The sequence below is a fragment of the Homarus americanus genome, unplaced genomic scaffold (genome assembly GCF_018991925.1).
Source record: "Homarus americanus isolate GMGI-L3 unplaced genomic scaffold, GMGI_Hamer_2.0 scaffold46197, whole genome shotgun sequence".
NCBI lineage: Eukaryota > Metazoa > Arthropoda > Malacostraca > Decapoda > Nephropidae > Homarus > Homarus americanus.
This window is the reverse complement of record NW_024723050.1, coordinates 7,338,773-7,363,848: the sequence shown is the minus strand read 5'-3', so window position 1 is coordinate 7,363,848 and position 25,076 is coordinate 7,338,773. Positions and strand designations below refer to the sequence as shown.

At 49.3% G+C, this 25,076-nt stretch overlaps 2 protein-coding genes across 2 annotated transcripts in view; both read right to left on the bottom strand.

The window, feature by feature from the left end:
- Positions 1–3,855: 3,855 nt before the first annotated feature.
- Positions 3,856–5,031, bottom strand: LOC121863342 (extensin-like). The gene has a single exon (XM_042361967.1). The coding sequence runs from the start codon at positions 5,029–5,031 to the stop codon at positions 3,856–3,858; it is 1,176 nt and encodes a 391-aa protein (XP_042217901.1).
- Positions 5,032–16,303: 11,272 nt separating this feature from the next.
- The window catches only part of LOC121863341 (mucin-2-like), a 59,131-nt gene continuing 50,358 nt past the window's right edge, over positions 16,304–25,076 (bottom strand). Inside the window, exon 5 of the mRNA XM_042361966.1 lies at positions 16,304–21,872. Within this exon, the coding sequence (XP_042217900.1) occupies positions 16,304–21,872 (5,569 nt within the window). The remainder of the gene's footprint in view (positions 21,873–25,076) is intronic.

Sequence of the window (25,076 nt, the reverse complement as noted above, 5' to 3'; positions counted from 1 at the left end):
CCACCTCTGCCCATACCACAGCCCCACCCTGCCCATACCACAGCCCCACTCCCTGCCAATACCACAGCCCCACTCCCTGCCCCTACCACAGCCCCACCTGCCCATACCAGCCCCACCCTGCCCCTCACAGCCCTACCCTGCCCATACACACAGCCCCACCTGCCCATAACACAGCCCCACCCTGCCCATACCCCAGCCCTGCCCTGCCCTTACCACAGCCATACCCCTGCCCATACCACAGTTCTACCCTGCCAATACCAGAGCCCTAACCTGCCCATACTACAGCCTCTACCTCCTGACAAACCACACCCCTACTCCCTGCCTATACCACCGCCCTATCCTGCTCTTACCACCACCCAACCCCTGCCCATAACACAGCCCTACTCCTGCCCATACCACAGCCCTGCCCTGCCCTTACCACAGCCATACCCCTGCCCATACCACAGTTCTCACCCCTGCCCCTACCACAGCCCTTTCCCTGCCCAAGCACCTCCCCACCCCTGCTCGTACCACAACCCCTACCCTGCCCATAACACAGCCCCACCCTGCCTATACAACAGCCCCACTCCCTGCCCATACACACAGCCCCACCTCTTCCCATACCACAGCCCCACTCCCTGCCCATACCACAGCCCCACTCCCCTGCCCCTTACCACAGCCCCACTCCCTGCCCACACCACAGCCCTACTCCCTGCCCCCTACCACAGCCCTCCATCTCTGCCCATACCACAGCTTTAATTCTACCCATAACACCGCCCCACCTGCCCATACCACAGCCCTACTCCTGCCCATACTGCAGCCCCACTCCTGCCCATACCATAACCATATCCTTGCCCATAACACAGCCCTACTCCTGCCCATACCACCGCCCTACCTTTGCTTACACCACAACCCCTATCCTGCCCATACCACAACCCTACCCCTGCCCATACACACAACCCTCCCTGCCCAAACCACTGCCCTACCTTGCCCATAACATGCCCTACCTTGCTGATACCACTGCCCTACCTGCCCATAACACAGCCCCACTCCTGCCCATTCCACAGCCCCTGCCCATCACCACAACCTTGCCCATACCACAGCCCCACCCCACATACAGCCCCACCATGCCCATACCACAGCCCCACCCTGCCCATACCACAGCCCTTCCCTGCCCCATCACCACAGCTCTACCCTGCCCATACCACCGCCCCACTTGCCCATACCACCGCCCTACGCTGCCCATAAACACCTCCCCACCCCACATACCACAGCCCCACTGCCCATACCAGCCCCACCTCTGCCCCTACTCTGCCCATACCACAGCCCACCCTGCCCATACCACAGCTCCCTGTCTCTGCCCATACCACAGCTTTACCCTCCACCCATACCACCGCCCCACCTTTGCCCTACCACAGCCCCACCCTGCCCATGCCACCGCCCCACTCTGCCCATACCACAGCCATACTCCCTGCCCATAACAACAGCCCCATGCCCTACCCCACCGCCCCACCTTGCCCATACGACAGCCCCTACCCTGCCCATACCACAACCTACCTCTGCCCATACCACTACCCTACCTTGCCCATACCACAACCCCACTCTGCCCATACCACAGCCCTACTCCTGCCCATACCACAGCTCCACTCCCGCCCATAACACAGCCCCCACTGTGCCCCATACCACAACCCCATTACACAGCCCCACCTCTGCCCATACCACAGTCTCTCTCTGTTCCATACCACCGCCCACTCTTCCATACCACAGCCCCTACCCTGCCCATACCACAGCCCCACACTGCCCATACCACAGCCCTACCCCGCCCATACAACAGCTCTACGCTGCCCATCCCACTGCCCTACTCTGCCCATACCACAGCCCTCACTCCTGCCCATACCACAACCCCATCTCTGCCCATAGCACAGCCCTCATCCCGTCTTAACCACCACCCCACCTTGCCCATACCACAACCCCACCCTGCCCATACCACAACCCCATCCCTGCCCATACCACAGCCCCACCCCTGCCATACCAACACCCTACCTTGCCCATACCACAACCCTACCCCTGCCCATACCACAACCCCTCCCCTGCCCATACACAGCCCCACTCCCCATACTACACCTCTGCCCATACACAGCCCCACCCTGCCCATACCACAGCCTTCCCCGCTCCATAACACAGCCCCACTGTGCCCATACCACAACCCTACCCTGCCCATACACACAGCCCCCACCCCTGCCCATACCACAGCCCCACCTTGCCCATACCACAGCCCAAACCTGCCCATACCACAGCCCCCCCCTGCCCATACCACCGCCCTACCTGCCCATACCACCGTCTCACCTTGCCCATAACACAGCCCCATTACCCCCACCCATACCACATGCCCACCCTGCCCATAAACAGCCTTACTCTGCCCATACACACAGCCTCCCCTGCCCAATACCATAACCCCACATACCACAACCCCACCCCCTGCCCATACCACAGCCCCATTTTGCCCATACCACCGCCCCACTCCATAACACAGCCCCACGCCCATACCAGTCCTCACCCATAAGACAGCCCCTATCTTGCCCATACCACAGCCCCTGCCCATACACTACAACCCCTTGCCTCCTGCCCATTACCACAACCCTACCCTGCCCATACTACAGCCCTTCCCTGCCTATACCACAGCCCTGACCCATTTATATCACAGATCCGCCTCATCCCTTGCTATTGATCTGTTCCATTCATTCCACAATCACCCGCCACCCCCTGCTAGACTTACTCCACCCATTACCACAACCCTCCTCCTCCCTCCCTCCCTCCATGCTACAATCTTGTCCCACCTGAACCACATCTCGGTCACACCACGTACCAAAGACGTATTCAAGTCGTACCACCTCCCAGCCCCTCACCGTCGCCACTCCCAGTAAATTGTCTCCTTGTCACTCGTGGATGTTTATGAAACTTGACTGAAATTTTGCAGTGGATGGCATTATAGTGTTAATCCTGAGAGGGCGTCAAGAGCGTGAGTGGTGGAGAAGAGAGATGGTGGATGACTCTTAGAGGCGTGTGTGGGATGCTGTGGTCTTGATCCCACACACACAAATGGGGTCGATGGTGACGCTGATGAGAATTTGGGAGGAAATCCTGTGGGGGTGGTGGCCATGTTCTGGGTATTGGTGGGTGGTGTGTGGAGGAGTGTTGGTGGTGGCCTTCCTAAGTGATCGATGGTGGCCATGTAGAGTAGGAGGTGGTGGCCTTGTGGAATTAGCGTTGGTGGATATGTGGAATGGTCGGTGGTTGCCATGTGGAGTGGGCAGTAACCATATCTTGGGTATGGTGGGAGGAGTGGGCAGTGGTGGCCATGTCTTAGGTACGGTGGGAGGAGTGGGCACTGGTGGCCATGTCTTGGGTATGGTAGGAGGAGTCGGCAGGGGTGGCCTGTCTTGGGTATGGTGGGAAGGGTCGGCAGTGTTGGCCATGTCTTGGGTGTGGTGGGAGGGTCGGCAGTGGTGGCCATGTCTTGGGTATGGTGGGAGGGGTCGGCAGTGGTGGCCATGTGGGTATGGTGGTGGAGGGGTCTTGTGGTGGCCATGTCTTGGAATGGTGGGAGAGGTCAGTGCACATGTCTTGGTATGGTGGGAGGGTCGCAGTGAGGGTCATGTGGGCATGGTGAGTGGGTTGGTTGCCATGTCTTGGGATGGTGGGAGGGGAGGCAGTGGTGGATGTTTAAATAGTGGGAGGGTCGCGTGGTGGCCATGTCTTGGCATGGGGAGGGTCTAGTGTGGTGTTTTGGGTATGGTGGGAGGGCTCCCAGTGATGGCCATGTCTTGGGTATAGTGGGAGGGCCCTTGGTACCATGTCTTAAATAGTGGGAGGGCTCTAGTGTTGGCCATGTCTTGGGATGTGGAGGGCTCGTGGTGGCCATGTCTCAATTAGTGGGAGGGCTGGCAGTGGCATGTTGGGTATGGTGGTGATCAGGTGGTCCATGTCTTGGGTACAGGGAGGGTCCTCAGTGGTGGCCATGTCTTGGGTATAGTGAGGGCCCACAGTGGTGGCATGTCTTGGGTATAGTGGGGGTAGTGTTGGCCATGTCTTGGCATGGTGGGAGGTCCACAGTGGTGGCCATGTCTCTAAATAGTGGGAGGGGCTAGGCAGTGTTGCCTGTTTGGGCATGGTGGAGGGGTCACAGTGGTGGCATGTCTCTAAATAGGGAGGGCTCACAGTGGTGGCCATGTCTTGGGTATAGTGGAGGGCCTGGCAGTGGTGGCCATGTCTCAAATAGTGGGAGGGTCGGCAGTGTTGGCCATGTCTTGGGCATGGTGGGAGGGTCAGCAGTGGTGGCCATGTCTTGGGTATGGTGGGAGGGATCGGCAGTGGTGGCCATGTCTGGGTATGGTGGGAGGGGTCGGCGATGGTGTATGTCTTCGGTATGGTGGGAGGATCGGCAGTGGTAGCCATGTCTTCTAAATGGTGGGAGGGTCGGCGTGGTGGCCATCTTGGGTATGGTGGGAGGATCGGCAGTGGTGGCCATGTCTTGGGTATGGTGGGAGGGTCGGCAGTGGTGGCCATGTCTTGGGTATGGTGGGAGGGTCGGCAGTGGTGGCCATGTCTTGGGTATGGTGGGGAGTCGGCAGTGGTGTAACCGTGTGAGTATGGTGGGAGGGATCGGCAGTGGTGGCCATGTCTTGGGTATAGTGGGAGGTCGGCAGTGGTAGCCATGTCTTCTAAATAGTGGGAGGTCGGCGGTGTTGTATGTCTTGGGTATGGTGGGAGGGTCGGCAGTGTGGCCATGTCTTCTAAATAGTGGGAGGGGTCGGCAGTAGTGGCCATGTCTTGGAACATGGTGGGAGGTCGGCAGTGTGGCCATGTCTTGGTATAGTGGGAGGGGTCGGCAGTGTTGGCCATGTCTTGGGTATAGTGGGAGGGTCGGCGTGGTGGCATGTCTTGGGTATAGTGGGAGGTCGGCAGTGTTGGCCATGTCTTGGGTATGGTGGGAGGGTCGGCAGTGGTGGCCATGTCTTCTAAATAGTGGGAGGGGTCGGCAGTGTTGGCCATGTCTTGGGTATGGGTGGGAGGGGTCGGCAGTGGTGGCCATGTCTTCTAAATGGTGGAGGGTCGGCAGTGGTGGCCATGTCTTGGGTATAGTGGGAGGTCGGCAGTGGTGGCCATGTCTTCAAATAGTGGGAGGGTCGGCAGTGTTGGCCATGTCTTGGTATGGTGGGAGGGGTCAGCAGTGGGCATGTCTTCAAATAGTGGAGGGGTCGGCAGTGGTGGCCATGTCTTCTATAGTGGGAGGTCGGCAGTGTTGGCCATGTCTTGGGTATAGTGGGAGGATCGGCAGTGGTGGCCATGTCTTGGGTATAGTGGGAGGATCGGCAGTGGTGGCCATGTCTTCATAGTGGGAGGGTCGGCAGTGGTGGCCATGTCTTCTAAATAGTGGGAGGGGTCGGCAGTGGTGGCCATGTCTTGGGTATGGTGGGAGGGATCGGCAGTGGTGGCCATGTCTTGGGTATGGTGGGAGGGTCGGCAGTGGTGGCCATGTCTTGGTATGGTGGGAGGGATCGGCAGTGGTGGCCATGTCTTGGGTATAGTGGGAGGGGTCGGCAGTGTGGCCATGTCTTCTAAATAGTGGGAGGGTCGGCAGTGTTGGCCATGTCTTCTAAATAGTGGGAGGGGTCGGCAGTGTTGGCCATGTCTTGGGTATGGTGGGAGGGATCGGCAGTGGTGGCCATGTCTTGGGTATGGTGGGAGGTCGGCGATGTTAGCCATGTCTTGGGTATGGTGGGAGGGCTCGGCAGTGTGTATGTCTTGGGTATGGTGGGAGGGGTCGGCAGTGAGTGGCCATGTCTTGGTATGGTGGGAGGTCGGCAGTGGTGGCCATGTCTTGGGTATGAGTAGGGAGGGGGTCGGCAGTGGTGGCCATGTCTTCTAAATGGTGGGAGGGGTCTGCAGTGTTGGCCATGTCTTGGTGTGGTGGGAGGGTCGGCAGTGGTGCATGTCTTCAAATAGTGGGAGGGTGGCAGTGGTGGCCATGTCTTGGGTATGGTGGGGGGTCGGCAGTGGTCATGTCTTAGGTATGGTGGGAGGGGTCGGCAGTGGTGGCCATGTCTTCTAAATAGGTGGGAGGGGTCGGCAGTGTTGGCCATGTCTTGGGTATGGTGGGAGGGGTCGGCAGTGGTGGCCATGTCTTCTAAATAGTGGGAGGGTCGGCAGTGTTGGCCATGTCTTGGGTATGGTGGAAGGTCGGCAGTGGTGGCCATGTCTTCTAAATGGTACCTATGAAGGAGCAAGACACACAACTTGTATATTTTTGGTTACATACGGTAAGTAAACTCAGTGAACGTCTTCCCTGACTGACTGACTGATTGACTGGTGAACTAGAATTTTCACATAGTTCAACTGAGCCTTCATTCACTCTACGCTGCTGATGTCTAGGTTTGGCTATCAACTTCGACCATCAACAGAAAAATAAAGAATAATATATCTTTGGGATGCCGAGCTCTTTATTCCGTTGTCATTTTTAACTCTGATAAAAAAATCTGAATAGTACGACAACTCGCTCCTTAAATTGCCATCCACCACCCCACTCCACCAACCACTCAATAACACACCAAAGTTATTTCTAGTCAGCCGTGTTACTAGGTAAAGGAGCCAAAGAAAGGGGCTTACTTGTTGTACCGTAATCATAAAGACGTCTGCATTACTTAAACATGTTGTATACTCGTTTATAACGAGTGACTGAAATATCCTTCACAATCATTTATCTTTTAAGACTTATTAATTGTTTAACAACAATTCATCATTATAGTACGGTCGCCACTAACGATAACTAATAAATAATGCATAGTGATATACAGAGAACTTTTGGAAATACTTAGGCGAATAAAGAGGGAAACAAGAAGTGGCACGAAGAGATCACTCAGCCACGGACGTCCTTCTGCCAGGGCCAGTGTGTGGATCAGCATAATTAATCAGTGGTGCTACCCAGCTGTAGCCAGGTTTACACTGGCTATGCTAATGGTAAACGGATAATTTTGTGTATATATCAGAATCAATTTCACACCATTATCTTTGAAAATTAGACCCGCCTTGTGAAATAACAGTCAAACCTTCACCGTGAGATAGGCAGGTAACAGAATCGAACCCTTATTTTCAGGAGTCAAATAAATCTTGAATCTAATGTTATCAGACATGAACCCTCTTCATGAGAAATCATAACGAACCCTCGTCGGGAAGGTCAGAATCAAACCCACGTCTTAAGGCATTAAAATAGAAGGTGTGTCTTAAGGTATGAGCAGTGAACCAGTATCTTGAGGAGTTACAAATGCACTCGTGTCTTAAGCCAACGCAAATGTGTGACACCTACCCCTTCCTCTCCTCTCTCCTGGCCCAACTGGCTATATATTAATCAGTTATATCTTTCAGCACACCTGCCCACATTTAACCACTCTCTATATAACCGTTTAGCCACCTTCATCCACTTTCTCACTCCCAGCTCACCTGGCCAACCTGATCTACTCTCTCACTCACTCCCAGCTTCCTGGCCAACCTGATCTACTCCCTCTCTCCCTCCCAGCTCACCTGGCCAACCTGATCTACTCTCTCACTCACTCCCAGCTTCCTGGCCAACCTGATCTACTCCCTCTCTCATTCCCCGCTCACCTGGCCAACCTGATCTACTCTCTCACTCCCAGAGCAGGACGATCGACTTAAAGCTCCTAAACTTTAATGAGTTTTCCCTTTGGCCGTCCCCAGGTGCCTGACCCTCCCTTCTGAAATCTCAGGAACTAGTTATCAAACTTTTTTCACTCGTGATTCTTTCTTCTTCCTTTTTCCACTCAGAGAAGTGAATGAGAATAGGCTGGATTTACTTACACCAGGTTATCCTATGTGGATCGTATTCACTTACAGGGACAGTACACAAACCATATATATATATATATATATATATATATATATATATATATATATATATATATATATATATATATATATATATATATATATATATATATAGTGCATGTTACTTTCTTCGTCTCTCTCAGAACTCAACGAACTTTCTCTCACCTCTTCAGACCAGACGAGATCTTGTATCACCTGAGAGACCGCAGTGTATCAGGGTGACTCCTCCCACACCACACACCACACGCACACCAACCTCAGCCCAGGGAGAAGAAAACAGAGTGAAGGTGTAAGAATAAACGAGAAAACCTAGAAGGTGCAAACTAAACGTTATCATGTTTGAGAGACAGACCCAGAGAAAGAGACCAATGTTATTGATGTATAACCAGAAACCTCTGAACAACAGAAACTAACATCGAGGTTACAAAAAAATCAGAAACGAGCGACACAAAAATAAAAATACAAAAGCCAGAGAGTGAGAGAGAGAGAAAGGGAGAGAGAAAGAGAGAGAGGCGGGTGCCTCCGGACGACAGGAATAGTTCTAGGAAATGATCGACTTCCCAGTGAGAGGTCCTGGGAGGTCCACGGGTGAGAAGACCTCGCACTAGCCACCACCAAGATCACTCGTTACATGAGAACAGGAAGACTATAATGCAACGTGTTTTATGTATTTTAAAGTGTGCGCCTGTGTGTGTGTGTGTGTGTGTGTGTGTGTGTGTGTGTGTGTGTGTGTGTGTGTGTGTGTGTGTGTGTGTGTGTGTGTGTGTGTGTGTGTGTGACCATGTTTGTAATAATGTTGTGCTATTGATCCAGACCTCACATCACATCAAATCACCATGTTTGTAATAATGTTGTGCTATTGATCCAGACCTCACATCACATCAAATCATCACAATCAACGACAATTTTTTGCATTCAAGCTCTTATATTTTAATCTTTACCTCGTTGTTGAGATGTCATGTAGCTACAAAATCTACTAAATTCTGTACTCCTAATTATGCTGCTATACTATTGCCATCATATTTAATAAGCTTTAGCCACGTCTTTTCCCTCTTAATATGTTAATACAACTGCCCCATGTATAATATCAGTGTCGGCAGGTGAAAAATGCTTGACCTTAACTTTGCCTCATTACCGTACTAATAGTTCTGATTAAACCTTTTGAATATGACTATGGGGTCCAGCCAATACTTGTAAATCTGTCAGTAAATTTCTCTCAGTACAAATCAGTGACATTAATTTAGAAACCAGATACTCATATATAACTTTGTGAACAACTGACTTCCACTTTTCATTCAACAGTGTAATAATAACCTAACCTAACCTAACTCCATAGATTTATTACACCCACATCTCACCAAATCACACCTACTCCTGTCCACACTATCCTCATCCACTACCATCCACATCCTCTACACCTATACCCTCCCCCTCCTACTCCTCCTCCACACCTACACATCAACACGAGACAATGAGATCCAACCACCCGAGCAGGAGTGATCAAATCAGACCCACCTACAGTCTATCTTGACAAATATTGGTGGTATGTATGTATATGTTCAGGTGAGTTATCTGTTTGTTTCTGTCTTTGTCTGTCTGTCTGTCTGGCTGTCTGTTTGTCTCTGTCTGTCTGTTTGTCTGTCTATCTGTTTGTCGGTCTGTCTCTCTGTCTCTGATATTTTTCGATGAATACATTATGATTTGAAGAAAGAGGTATGAGCATTACATTTAAAAAAATATAATTATACGGTATATCATTCGAGTCAGAACGTCCTAACAAGTCACTTCATAAAATCATCAGAAAAAAATAAACTTGATTTATTTCTTTACATTATCATCCAGTGTTATCTTTTAGGCCATCTGTTGTTTTTATTATGTCGTAAACATGAACGTCGGCAGCAAAAACCTCCTTTATTGATAGTAATGTGCAGGAATATATCTGTTGCCTTCATCACTGCCATCATCACTACATTCATCCGATATATCACGATAATCTCTGCTTTTTGTTACTCAGCAGAAACATTAATAACAAATAATGTCGGTAGCCTGGTTGTCTTAACACTTGTTTTCTTGTGTTTCCGAAAAATTTTGTATAACATCCTTGTGGTCAGTAATGATCTGTGGGACGAGTTGTGGTGAATCTCCTACCGTTTTGTGAATGACTTTCTTTGTTAATGAATTTGGTTCTAAATTTTACAGCTTTTTTTAACATATAAAGTTTTGCATTTTCTTTACTATTGGCAGAACAAAATAGTGAAGGCCATACCAGCCAGTTCAGACCACTGCGGGCATATTGCAGTGTATTTTGTCAAATAATGCAGTCCAACATTAATATGGCATTTGAGTCAACTTTATTTGCATATCGACATTATCCGGTGTGCGATGTTTACTGTCTGGGTGTGTGGCACGTGAGTCTTCTTTACGTGGATGTGGCGTCAATATTTACGTTATATTAACGCTCTGTTGTCATTATGCATTTCTGCGCTTCAACAAACAGTGTGTAAGGACATTAGCTAAGTCAAGGCTTATGGTATACTAGGCCCTGAATACAGTGTTTTCAAATTATTCTTCACTTGATATACTGTAATTTACACTAGAAAATACTGTGGCCAAAGTACACTCTAGGGAGGACTAAAGTCGTATACAGCCTCACGGGACTTACATTAGTGACCTCTGGCAATGAGATCCCTAACAACGGGTGTGTTGCTTTCGGTCTGCCTCTCATGTTATCGTATCTATTAGAACATACTATAGAAAAATATAGAGGCCATTTTATTTTCTGTTTACTGAAATTGCGAAAAGTTAAAAACAGACGATACGGGAACGTGCGAATTGACAAAACAGAAGTTAGTGATATGGGAGAGCAAGTAACCGTTGAGGGGTAGTTAAAAGTATGGATTAGCTTAAAACTATTACAGTACTCTGATGCGAAGTCCAGGGAGGTTCCTGATAGTGTAAATGAGGCAAAGGTGGAAAATCGTGTTGACAAAGGGGAGTGGGGTGATCTGTTGGTCCGCTGAGAGTTGGCACTGGGCCTGGAGCAAAATGCATGATCAGACAGTCCCCAAGGGAGATAAATTGAGCTAGCTAATACAAATAGTATTTTTCTATTAAACAACATAGGATGTCCCAACCATCACACAATAGTATATAGTCCAGGCATGTAGCCCAGTAGCTGCAAATTTAGGCAACAATGGGCTAAGTTAGACACACTCCTGGTTGCGTGCTTGAATGAGTCCACATTATTCTGAATAGTATTAAAATTAATATTATTGATAATATCATGCTTAACACTTGGATAACCATACAAACTCACCATATTTTTTTCTATCTATTTATCTGTCTATCTATCTATCTATCTATCTATCTTTATATCTATACTACAAAGATTCATATTGAATGCGCAGTTTTAGTAATGCAGCGACTGTGCGTTATTAGGACACTGTCTTCCTAAAAACGTTCATACGAAATAATTTAAATGTACAAGTGCCAGAGAGCACACCAGTTCATAAACACATCAAGACTTTAACAATATTAACAGACATAAAATATACAATGACCAGAATGAACACTCTTGATGGGAAACTTAAAATATAAGTTTAGATAGTAAGTAATTTATCAATTATGTTTGAAGGTGCTGTTTAAAAAATGCGATGTACTGTATTTACGAGAGTAATGGCATCCTTTCCTCCAACTTCAAGATCGTGAGGGTAACTAAACAGAACCCTTAGTGTTGCGAGTTTTTTGGTTGTTTTACCGTAGTACTTCCAGTATTGTTTTTTTTTTTTTATGAATGTGCATGTTTCGGAACTGTGCGTACACGAGACTTTGCTTCTACGGGCCGGGCCCCCAGAGGCTCAGACCCTACAAGGATAATGCCTCCCCCCCCCTGTGCTCCCCTCTCCTAAGGATTTTGTTGTTGTTATAATGTTATTAATGCGCTTCGACAACGAAGGTCTTTAAACGAGTAACAAGGATAGTAATACACAAGTTCATCAACATTAAAAATATGAGATAAAACTCTTTGTCTAACATGATTTGTGTGTGAGCCTCTTAAAAAAGATGGTGATCCCGATGTTCATGTTGGCAGTGAGACATGTCCAGTGTATAGAAGTTGAAAATGTGTTCATTGTATATTACGAACCCAATGATAGATTTTGAGTTCAGTGAAGAGAACTTTAACAATATTATTGGAAAAAAGACTGTTGAAAAGCAAAGTGGATACGAATATCGTCAACGAAAAATGCGAAAAGAGATTTTCCTGGAAGGATAATAAAGAGAAGCCTGGCCCCTCGCTTTGTTTTATCATATGAAAATTTTGAACAATGAGGCTATGAAACCCTCGAAACTGAAGCATCATTTTGAATTTAAGCACAAATAATTAATCTGAAAACCTATTGAGTCTTTTTGTAAGAAATGCAATTACTGGTAATTAATATTATACAGGGCTTCACTGCTAGTAGCAAAGACGGGGAAAGATCATAACTTAGCGGAGAACTTGATAAAGCCTGCCACAAAAATACTGACAAGCATCAAGCTTGGGGAAAAGGTAAAAAAAAGTAAATTACAAAATTCTCCTTTTAAGTCAGTATTTCTGGTAAAGATTAGGAAAGGTCAACCAAGGAGACCTATATTGACTTGTATGTAGGGAGACAGCAAAAAAAATAAAAAATAAAAAATAGTATAGACTTTTTGTCGAAATATATATTTTTCGAGTTTTTCTAGTTTCGTTAACAAGTTTGGCTGGTTCTTTAGGTTTTTTTTGTATTGTCGGGTTAAGTCGTTCTGGTTTCTTTGCTTAGGTTCATTATGATTTAATTATTTGGCAAAAATTAATTTCCTCCACCATTTGGGGAATGTTCTTGATAAACTAAAGAACATTTATTTTATTGAAAAGTTTTCTAACTTGGCTCCTTAACCTAGACGTCTGCTCTTAAACATTAATGGTTACAGTTTTCTGAATTCATTACGCTAGGTTAGCGTTGGTTTTGTCACTGTTTTGCGTGTTTTTACCCCACAATTTTTTTCCACTTCAACAAGTTGTGGACGTTTTTTCGTTCAGTGAGAAAAACATTCTTTGAGCCTAACATACACTATATAGTATATACAGTACATCAAATATATACATGGACAATATATAACACACCCCTGCGACATTTTTATTTGAAAAATACTATAAATAGGAAGTGGGCGTTTAGTAAAGCAAAATAGGCGGTATTATTATAGTTTCGATCATCCAGCGAATTTTAAGAGTAAGTTATGGAATCAGTAGTTTAGCCTGTTCTTCTATAGCGTTTCCGTTGCAAATTTATATTTTTCGAGTATTTTAACCGATAAAATTACCAACAATATTATTTGTTCAAAGTGGGCAGAGGTTTGAAGTAGATGGAAAATGTAGGGCAAAATATTACAAAAGAACAACAAATAAACCTTTGAAAACCTTACCTAACGTTTCCTAACTTGTAAAAATGTTAAGAATCACTTTTGAGTTTAGGGATCCCTCTTCACATGACCACCGAAAATAACACCAAAACATACTAAAAACACCATCATCTACTAAACACCGATAACATTAATAAGGTAAACCTTTCATAGTTTTAGCATTTTTAAAGGTTAGGAGACGTTAGGTTAGGCTTTCAAAAGTTTGTTTAGTGTTATTTAGTATTTTACCCCACATTTTCCCTCTACTTCAAAGCCCTACCCACCTTAAAAAAGTAATATTTTTGTTTTTGTAATTTTATCGATTAAAATACTGAAAATCCTAAAATTCGCTGGATGGTCGAAACAATAATTTTACCAAATAGGTCACAGCCATAAAGTAAACTTTTTACCGGACGGTAATAATGGTTAAATTATTTCATGTTAGACTTCGAATGCAAAGCCACCCACCAAGTACGTAGGAGTTGTCAAATTCACCAATTTCAAATCTGTTGCGCAGAATGGAGTTAGTTCATATGAAGGAGCCGTAAGTACTTCCAGTTCATCACAGAGCCACACTATCTAATTTCCTTTCGAGATAATCGATAATATCTGATATGTTCATCACTCACATTTAAAGAGGTCTAAAGAATCCCTAACCAACTCCATCTTCCTTCGGGTTGGAACTTTGAGCCCACTGCCAGCTGTTGTTTTGGTACACTATCAGGGTCATGTACCTGAGAAAATTCTCCTATGTTCTGGCTTATGTTATGCTTCGGCCGGCTCAGACTCATCGTAAAATAAGGATGAACATCGTGGCGTTAGCAATAACCGTAAACCTTTCAAGATTTGCCATCGTAGACGAACCCAAGGTCTAAACGCTAAAGAATACAAGGAGGAAGAAAACGCAACCATTAGTCAGTAGTAATCACACGCATAGCGTGGCAGGCAGCGAGGCCATCCTACCCTTTTCTCCAGCTCAGTACACATTGAAAGTGCATTATACAGACGTACTCGTGTTTCTTTTAATTTCTAAAAAACTGTTTGAAAATGTGAAGTTCAGAGTTGGATTACAACGTGTGAGAGTATGCCAAGTAATTGTAAAGTGTATGGTTACTACTGCTCAAGCACAAGGGGAATAGTATTGTTTTTCATAGGTTTCTCAACACCGCAGTTACCTGCAACATAAGGTAAGACAATAAAGATTGGTATAACTGCAATTTTGAACTATTATAACTAATGTTACGGAAAAACAAAGGTAAAGGTTTACGGAACTTATCACCCAAAGGAAATGTGCTATTTGGTTAAAAAAAATACTCACTAATGGCATGATATTAAACACATAAATGACCTTAATACATAGAACCTGACCTAACTTACCCATAGGTTGGGTATGTTAGGTCAGGTTTTATTAGGTTCTATGCATTATCGTGTTAATTTATATGTTAAACAACTTACCTTAATATTGCGGTTGATATACATCAGGGGAAATTCGTGGAAGCGTTTATCATCATTTAGGAAACGTCTCTTGAAGAAAGATTCAGCGAGGTAAACAACAAAAATGGCGCCGGGAGGAGAATTGTGAAGCGGGAGAGTAAAAAAAAAAATACATATATATATATATATATATATATATATATATATATATATATATATATATATATATATATATATATATATATATATATATATATATATGTATATATATATATATATATAGTACTAGAAAGTTGTCGTTCTTTTAATATACTTAAAATCATCAAAACAATAAGTATAGCAAAAATAAAAAAAATCAACAAACAACTTCTAATGATGACAGTTTCGTAAACATTTACCAAAACAAATAATGCAATAAGCTGTTCTCTCAATTGAATTATATATATATATATATATATATATATATATATATATATATATATATATATATATATATATATATATATATATATATATATATATATATATATATATATATATATATATATTTTTTTTTTTTTTTTTAAGATTAGCCCACCCGGGCACAGGTCACTGACCCACATCGGCGCCTGGGGGGTGAAAATTTAATACAGGTAATAATAATAATAATAATAATAATAATACAGTATTTCATAATAAATAAAATTTATAATAAAAAGTAAAATAAAATAATAATAACAATAACAATACTAATAATGATAAAAAAAATCAATAGTGAGAAATGCTATATGTACAATATGATGTGTTGTCAATAGTAAGAGAAACAATTGAGACCCTGCAATTGTGTGTAAATGAGGCAGAAAGTCAGATCAGCAACCTGGGACTTGGTCACAATATTCGTGATGCCATATGGCAGCAGGGTCTACCATTAAACAACACATTATGCTGAGAATATCTTCCCAGGCGGTAGTACCTCCCTGTTTGGTAGCTGCCTACTACCTATATTTGGTATATGAGGACTTGTATAATATGCACAGTTGGCGATGTTAAAAAATTACTTAAAATGCATAGAGCAACCAAATAGGTACGAGTAATAATGTTTCTAAAATCATTATTGCTACTGTTCTCTCAAAATGGCATATACTGTACATTCCAAGTTAAAATATAAGCAGACACTATCCTGATATTTTCATATACTGTACATAGACGAATTACACAAGATCCATCTATCAACAAATATAAATCCATTGTTGCAACAGCAAAAAATCTATAAATTTGTTTCATTGGTTCACTGAACGTCACAAAGAAACTGCAAATTCAAAAACTTTGCCACTCACTATAGACAAGGTAGAACGATAGAAGATTCCCTCTTGTGTTTCTACTACCTAACCTTATATACAGGCCAGAACCGCTCTGGAAAATATATAATTACTGTAATCCAATTTTCATAGTCTCATCTCACAGCACCATTAAATAAGCACCAGTTTGTTGTTTTGTTCTTGCACCCAAGACTAAAACTATAATAAAAAAAATGGCTTCACACCTGAAAAAAATAACCTTGATCTGCACCAAGGGAGGTGGTAGCTATCCCCTATGGTTGGAAGCAGGGGAGGTGGTATTCCCTGTGGCTGGGAACAGGGGAGGTGGTATTCCCTGTGGCTGGGAACAGGGGAGGTGGTATTCCCTGTGGCTGGGAACAGGGGAGGTGGTATTCCCTGTGGCTGGGAACAGGGGAGGTGGTATTCCCTGTGGCTGGGAACAGGGGAGGTGGTATTCCCTGTGGCTGGGAACAGGGGAGGTGGTATTCCCTGTGGCTGGGAACAGGGGAGGTGGTATTCCCTGTGGCTGGGAACAGGGGAGGTGGTATTCCCTGTGGTTGGGAACAGGGGAGGTGGTATTCCCTGTGGTTGGGAACAGGGGAGGTGGTATTCCCTGTGGCTGGGAACAGGGGAGGTGGTATTCCCTGTGGTTGGGAACAGGGGAGGTGGTATTCCTGTGGCTGGGAACAGGGGAGGTGTGGTATTCCTGTGGCTGGGAACAGGGAGGTGGTATTCCTGTGGTTGGGAACAGGGAGGTGGTATTCCCTGTGGCTGGGAACAGGGAGGTGGTATTCCCTGTGGCTGGGAACAGGGAGGTGGTATTCCTGTGTGGCTGGGAACAGGGAGGTGGTATTCCTGTGGTTGGGACAGGGAGGTGGTTTCCTGTGGGAACAGGGGAGGTGGTATTCCTGTGGCTGAGAACAGGGGAGGTATTCCTGTGGTTGGGAACAGGAGGTGGTGTATTCCTGTGGCTGGGAACAGGGAGTGGTATTCCTGTGGCTGGGAACAGGGGAGGTGGTATTCCTGTGGTTGGGAACAGGGGAGGTGGGTATTCCTGTGGCTGAGAACAGGAGGTGGTATTCCTGTGGGGGAACAGGGGAGGTGGTATTCCTGGCTGGGAACAGGGAGGTGGTATTCCTGTGGCTGGGAACAGGAGGTGGGTATTCTCTGTGGCTGGGAACAGGGAGGTGGTATTCCTGTGGCTGGGAACAGGGAGGTGGTATTCCTGTGGTTTGGGAACAGAGTGGGGTATTCCTGTGGCTGGGAACAGGGAGGTGGTATTCCCTGTGGCTGAGAACAGGGAGGTGGTATTCCCTGTGGTTGGGAACAGGGAGGTGGTATTCCTGGCTGGAAACAGGAGGTGGTATTCTGGGAACAGGGGAGGTGTTCCTGTGGCTGGGAACAGGAGGTGGTATTCCTGTGGTTGGGAACAGGAGGTGGTATTCCCTGTGGCTGGGAACAGGGGAGGTGGTATTCCCTGTGGCTGGGAACAGGGGGGTGGTATTCCTGTGGTTGGGAACAGGGAGGTGGTATTCCTGTGGCTGGGAACAGAGTGGTATTCTGTGGCTGGGAACAGGGGAGGTGATTCCTGTGGCTGGGAACAGGAGGTGGTATTCCTGTGGTTGGGAACAGGGGTGGTATTCCTGTGGCTGGGAACAGGAGGTGGTATTCCTGTGGCTGAGAACAGGAGGTGGTATTCCCTGTGGCTGGGAACAGGAGGTGGTATTCCTGTGGCTGGGGAGGGGAGGTGGTATTCCCTGTGGTTGGGAACAGGGGAGGTGGTATTCCTGTGGCTGGGAACAGAGGTGGTATTCCTGTGTGCTGGGGAACAGGGAGGTGTGTCCCTGTGGCTGGGAACAGGGGTGGTATTCCCTGTGGCTGGGAACAGAGGTGGTATTCCTGTGGCTGGGAACAGGGGTGGTATTCCTGTGGCTGGGAACAGGGAGGTGGTACCTGTGGCTGGGGAACAGGGGAGGTGGTATTCCCTGTGGTTGGGAACAGGGAGGTGGTGACCCTGTGGACAGGAACAGGGAGGTGGTATTCCCTGTGGCAGGAACAGGGAGGTGGTATTCTGTGGTGGGAACAGAGTGGTATTCCCTGTGGTTGGGAACAGGTGGTATTCCTTTGAAGGAAGGGTGGATTCCGTGACAGGAACAGTGGTATTCTGTGGTTGGGGGAGGTGGTATTCCTGGAGGAACAGGGGAGGTGGTATTCTGTGGCGGAACAGGAGGTGGTATTGGCTGGACAGTGGTATTCCCTGTGGTTGGGGAACAGGGAGGTGGTATTCCTGTTGGCTGGGAACAGGGAGGTGTTATTCCTGTGGCTGGGAACAGGGAGGTGGTATTCCTGGTTGCAGGAACAGGAGGTGTTCGTTGGGAACAGGAGTGGTATTCCTGTGGGAAACAGGGGAGGTGTATTCCTGTGAACAGGGACAGGGGTGGTATTCCTGTGGCGAACAGGGGAGGTGGTATCCTGTGCGGGGGGGGAGGTGGTATTCCTGCAGGAACAGGGGAGGTGGTATTCCCTGTGACAGGGGAACAGGGAGGTGTGTTCCTGGGGGAACAGGGAGTGGTATTCCTGTGGCTGGGGAACAGGGGAGGTGGTATTCCTGTGGCTGGGAACAGGGGAGGTGGTATTCCCTGTGGCTGGGAACAGGAGGTGGATTCCTGTGGTTGGGAACAGGGAGGTGGTATTCCTGTGGCTGGGAACAGGAGGTGGTATTCCTGTGGTTGGGAACAGGTGGTATTCCTGGGTGGTATTCTGAACAGGGCAGGGGTGGTCCATGGCTGGAACAGGGAGTGGTATTCCCTGTGGCTGAGAACAGGGGTGGTATTCCTGTGGCTGGAACAGGGGAGGTGGTATTCCCTGTGTGGGAACAGGGAGGTGGTATTCCCTGGCTGAGGGGAGTGGTGTTCCTGTGGCTGGGAACAGGGGTGTGGTATTCCCTGTGGCTGGGGAACAGAGGTGGTATTCCCTGTGGTTGGGGAACAGGGGAGGTGGTACCCTGTGGCTGAGAACAGGGGGGTGTGGTATTCCCTGTGGCTGGGAACAGGGGAGGTGGTATTCCTGTGGCAGGAACAGGGAGGTGGTATTCCGTTGGGAACAGGGGTGGTATTCCTGTGGCTGAGAACAGGAGGTGGTTTCTGTGGGAACAGGGGAGTGGTATTCTGTGGTGGGAACAGGGAGGTGGTATTCCTGTGTGTGGGAACAGGGAGGTGGTATTCCTGTGGTTGGGGAACAGGAGGTGTATTCCTGTGGCTGGGGAACAGGGGTGGTATTCCTGTGGTTGGGAACAGAGGTGGTATTCCTGTGGCTGGGAACAGGGGAGGTGGTATTCCTGTTATGTTGGGAACAGGGGTGGTGGTATTCCTGTGGTTGGGAACAGAGGGGAGGTGGTATTCCTGTGGTTGGGGAACAGGGGTATTGCTCCTGTGGTGGGAACAGGAGGTGTTCCTGTGAACAGAGACGGTGGTATTCCGTGAACAGGGGGATTCTGTCAAGACAGGGAGGTGGTATTCTGTGAAGGCAGGAGGTGTGACTGACTGGGAGTGGTATTCCTGTGGCTGGGAACAGGGGGGTGGGTATTCCTGTGTTGGGGAACAGAGGTGGTGTTCCTGTGGCTGGGGAACAGAGTGGTATTCCTGTGGGGAGGGGAGTGGTATTCCTGTGGCTGGGGAACAGGGAGTGGTATTCCTGTGGCTGGGAACAGAGGTGGTATTCCTGTGGTTGGGGAACAGGGAGGTGGTATTCCCTGTGGCTGGAAACAGGGAGGTGGTATTCCTGTGGCTGGGAACAGGAGTGGTATTCCTGTGACAGGACAGGAGGTGTATTCCTGTGACAGGGAACAGGGAGGTGGTATTCCTGTGGCTGAGACAGGGAGGTGGTATTCCTGTGGCTGAGGGAGGTGGGTATTCCTGTGGCTGAGGAACAGGGGTGGTATTCCTATGGCTGGGAACAGGGAGGTGGTATTCCCTGTGGGAGAACAGGGGAGGTGGTATTCCTGTGTGGCTGAGAACAGGGAGGTGGTATTCCTGTGGTTGGGGAACAGGGGAGGTGGTATTCCTGTTGGGACAGGGGAGTGGTATTCCTGTGGCTGAGTGGGGGTGGTATTCCCTGTGGCTGGGAACAGGGGTGGGCTGTGGCTGGGGAACAGGGTGGTATTCCTGTGGTTGGGGAACAGAGAGGTGGTTCTGTGGGAGTTTCTGTGGGGGAACAGGAGGTGGTATTCCCTGTGGTTGAACAGAGGTGTCCCTGTGGCTGGGAACAGGGGAGGTGGTATTCCTGTGGTTGGGAACAGAGGTGGTCATCCCTGTGGCTGAACAGGGGAACAGAGGTGGTATTCCTGTGGTTGGGGAACAGGGAGGTGGTATTCCTGTGGCTGGGAACAGGGAGGTGGTATTCCTGTGGTTTGGGAACAGAGGTGGTGTTCCCTGTGGTTGGAACAGGAGGTGGTATTCTGCTGGGGAACAGGGAGGTGGTATTCCCTGTGGCTGGGAACAGAGTGGTATTCCTGTGGTTGGGAACAGAGGAGGTGGTGATTCCCTGTGGCTGGGGAACAGGGGAGGTGGTATTCCTGTGGTTGGGGAACAGAGGAGGTATTCCCTTGATTGGGAACAGGGAGGTGGTATTCCTGAACAGAACAGGGAGGTGGTATTCCTGTGGCTGAGAACAGAGTGGTATTCCTGTGGTTGGGAACAGGGGAGGTGGTATTCTATTGGCTGGGAACAGGGAGGTGGTATTCCTGTGGTTGGGGAACAGAGTGGTGGTATTCCTGTGGTTGGGAACAGGAGGTGGTATTCCTGTGGTTGGAACAGGGGAGGTGGTATTCCTGTGGCTGGGAACAGGGAGGTGGTATTCCTGTGGCTGGGAACAGGGGGTGGTATTCCTGTGGTTGGGAACAGGGGGTGGTATTCCTGTGGCTGGGAACAGGGGTGGGTATTCCTGTGGTTGGGAACAGGGGTGGTATTCCTGTGGTTGGGGAACAGAGTGTGTTCCTGTGGCTGGGAACAGAGTGGTATTCTGTGGTTGGGAACAGAGGTGGTATTCTCTGTGCGGAACAGGAGGTGGTATTCCCTGTGCAGGAACAGGGGGTGGTATTCCTGTGGCTGGGGAACAGGAGGTGGTATTCTGTGGTTGGGAACAGGGGAGGTGGTATTCCTGTGGCTGAGAACAGAGGTGGTATTCCTGTGGTTGGGGAACAGAGGTGGTATTCCCTGTGGTTGGGAACAGGAGGTGGGTATTCCTTGTGGTGAGGGAACAGGGGGTGTTCCTGTGGTTGGGAACAGGAGGTGGTATTCCTGTGGCTGGGGAACAGGGGGTGGTATTCCTGTAGCAGGGAACAGGGAGGTGGTATTCCTGTGGGTGGGAACAGGGAGGTGTGTTCCCCTGGTTGGGAACAGGGAGGTGGTATTCTGTGGTTGGAACAGAGTGGTATTCCTGTGGCTGAGAACAGGGAGGTGGTATTCTGTGGTTGGGGCAGGGGGTGGTATTCCCTGTGGTTGGGAACAGGGAGGTGGTATTCCTGTGGCTGGGAACAGGGAGGTGGTATTCCTGTGGTTGCTGGGAACAGGGGAGGTGGTATTCCTGTGGCTGGGGAACAGAGGAGGATTCCCTGTGGCTGGGAACAGGAGGTGGTATTCTGTGGTTGGGGCAGAGTGGTATTCCCTGTGGCTGGGAACAGGGAGGTGGTATTCCTGTGGCTGGGAACAGGGGTGGTATTCCTGTGCTGGGGAACAGGGAGGGTGGTATTCCTGTGGTTGGGAACAGGGGTGTGGTATTCCCTGTGGCTGGGGAACAGGGGAGGTGGTATTCCCTGTGGCTGGGAACAGGGAGGTGGTATTCCTGCAGGGAACAGAGTGGTATTCCTGTGAGAACAGGGGGAGTGGTATTCTGTGGTTGGGAACAGGAGGTGGTATTCCTGTGGCTGAGAACAGGGGAGTGGTATTCTGTGGTTGGGAACAGAGTGGTATTCCTGTGGACGGGAACAGGGGAGGTGTCTGTGAACAGAGAGGTGGGTATTCCTATGGCTGGGGAACAGGGAGGTGGTATTCTGTGGCTGGGACAGGAGGTGGTATTCCGTGGTGGGGAACAGGAGTGTATTCTGTGGTTGGGGAACAGGAGGTGGTATTCCCTGTGGCTGGGAACAGAGTGGTATTCCCGTGGTTGGGAACAGAGGTGGTATTCCTGTGATTGGAACAGGAGGTGGTATTCCTGTTGAGACAGGGGAGGTGGTATTCCCTGTGGTTGGGAACAGGGGTGGTATTCCTGATGACAGGGAACAGAGTGGTATTCCTGGCTGGGAACAGAGGTGGTATTCCCTGGCTGGGGAACAGGGAGGTGGTATTCCTGTGGTTTGGGAACAGGGAGGTGGTATTCCTGTGGTTGGGGAACAGGGGAGGTGGTATTCCTGTGTGGTTGGGAACAGAGTGGTATTCTGTGGTTGGGGAACAGGGAGGTGGTATTCCTGTGGCTGGGAACAGGGAGGTGGTATTCTGTGGCTGGGAACAGGGGAGGTGGTATTCCCTGTGGTTGGGAACAGGGGAGGTGGTATTCCTGTGACTGGAACAGGGAGGTGTTCTGTGGTGAGACAGGGTGGGTATTCCTGTGGTGGGAACAGAGGTGGTGGGGAACAGGGGGTGTATTCCTGTGTTGGGAACAGGAGGTGGTGCCCTGTGGCTGGGAACAGGAGGTGGTATTCCTGTGTGGGAACAGAGTGGTATTCCGGGTGGAACAGGGTGGTGGTTGGGAACAGGGAGGTGGTATTCCTGGCTGGGAACAGGGGAGGTGGTATTCCACTGGTTGGGGCAGTGGTATTCTGTGGCTGGGGGTGGTATTCCTGTGGTTGGGGAACAGGGGAGGTGGTATTCCTGTGGTTGGGAACAGGGAGGTGGTATTCCCTGTGGTTGGGAACAGGGAGGTGTGTCCTGTGGCTGGGAACAGGGGTGGTATTTCCTGGGTTTGGGGAACGAGGGAGGTGTGGGTGATATTGGCTGGGGCAGGGGGGTTTTGAAACTGGGAAGGGAGGTGGATTCCCTGTGGCTGGGACAGGGTGGTATTCCTGTGGACAGGAACAGGAGGTGGTATTCCTGTGGCTGGAAACAGAGTGGTATTCCTGTGGTTGGGGACAGGGGAGGTGGTGTTCCTGTGTGCAGGGCAGGGAGTGTGTTCCCTGTGGTTGGGAACAGGGGAGGTGGTATTCCTGTGTTTGGGGAACAGGGGTGGTATTCCCTGTGGCTGGGGAACAGGGGAGGTGGGTATTCTAGCAGAGACAGGAGGGTGGTATTCCTGTGGCTGGGAACAGGGGAGGTGGTATTCCTGTGGCTGGGAACAGGGGGTGGTATTCCTGTGGTTGGGAACAGGGGTGGTATTCCTGTGGTGGGAACAGGGGAATTGGTATTCCTGGTGGGAACAGGAGGTGTATTCTCCTGTGGCTGGGAACAGGGGAGGTGGTATTCCTGTGGTTGGGAACAGAGGTGTGTTCCTGTGGTGGGAACAGAGGTGGTATTCCCTGTGGTTGGGAACAGGGGGGTGGTATTCCTGTGGCTGGAACAGAGGTGGTATTCCTGTGGTTGGGAACAGAGGTGGTATTCCCTGTGGTGGGACAGGGGAGGTGGTATTCCCTGTGGTTGGGAACAGAGGAGGTGGTATTCCCTGTGGCTGGGACAGAGTGGTATTCCCTATGTGGTTGGGAACAGGGGAGGTGGTATTCCTGTGGTTGGGAACAGGGAGGTGGTGTGGTTGGGAACAGGGGAGGTGGTATTCCTGTGGCTGGGAACAGGGAGGTGTATTCCCTGTGGTTGGGAACAGGGGAGGTGGTATTCCTGTGGTTGGGGAACAGGGAGGTGGTATTCCTGTGGCTGGGGAACAGGGGAGGTGGTATTCCTGTGGCTGGGAACAGGGAGGTGGTATTCCCTGTGGCTGGGAACAGAGAGGGGTGGTATTCCTGTGTGGTTGGGGAACAGGGGGTGGTATTCCTGTGGCTGGGGAACAGGAGGTGTATTCCTGTGGCTGGGAACAGGGGGGGTGGTATTCCTGTGGCTGGGAACAGAGGTGGTATTCCCTGTGGTTGGGAACAGGGAGGTGGTATTCTGTGGTTGAAGGGTTGTGCAGGAGGTTTTGTGTGGACAGGGGGGTATTCCTGTGGTTGGGGACAGGGAGGTGGTATTCCTGTGGCTGGGAACAGGGGGTGGTATTCCTGTGGTTGGGACAGGGGGTTTGTGGGAAGGAGGTGGTATTCCTGTGGCTGGGAACAGGGAGGTGGTATTCCTGTGGGGGACAGAGGTGGTATTCTGTGGCTGGGAACAGGGGAGGTGTTCTGGGTTGGGAACAGGGGTGGTATTCCTGTGGCTGGGAACAGGGGAGGTGGTATTCCCTTGGTGGGGAACAGGGGGTGGTATTCCTGGGGGGTGGTTGGTGGGGTTTTGGGAGGTGGTATTCCTTTGGCTGGGAACAGAGGTGGTATTCTGTGTGGGAACAGGGGAGGTGGATTCCCTGTGGTTGGGAAGGGGAGGTGTGATTCCTGTGGCTGGAACAGGAGGTGGTATTCCTGTGGCTGGGAACAGGGTGGTATTCCCTGTGGTGGGAACAGGGGAGGTGGTATTCCTTGTGTTGGGAACAGGGAGTGGTATTCCTGTGGTTGGGAACAGGGGAGGTGGTATTCCTGTGGCTGGAACAGGGAGGTGGTATTCCCTGTGGCTGGGAACAGGGGAGGTGGTATTCCTGTGGTTGGGAACAGGGGGTTTCCGGCTGGGAACAGGGGAGGTGGTATTCCCTGTGGCTGGGAACAGGGGAGGTGGTATTCCCTGTGGCTGGGAACAGGGGAGGTGGTATTCCCTGTGGCTGGGAACAGGGGAGGTGGTATTCCCTGTGGTTGGGAACAGGGGAGGTGGTATTCCCTGTGGTTGGGAACAGGGGAGGTGGTATTCCCTGTGGCTGGGAACAGGGGAGGTGGTATTCCCTGTGGTTGGGAACAGGGGAGGTGGTAGCTATCCATTGTGGTTGAACAAAGGAGGTGGTATCCCCTGTGGTTGGAAACAAAGGAAGTGG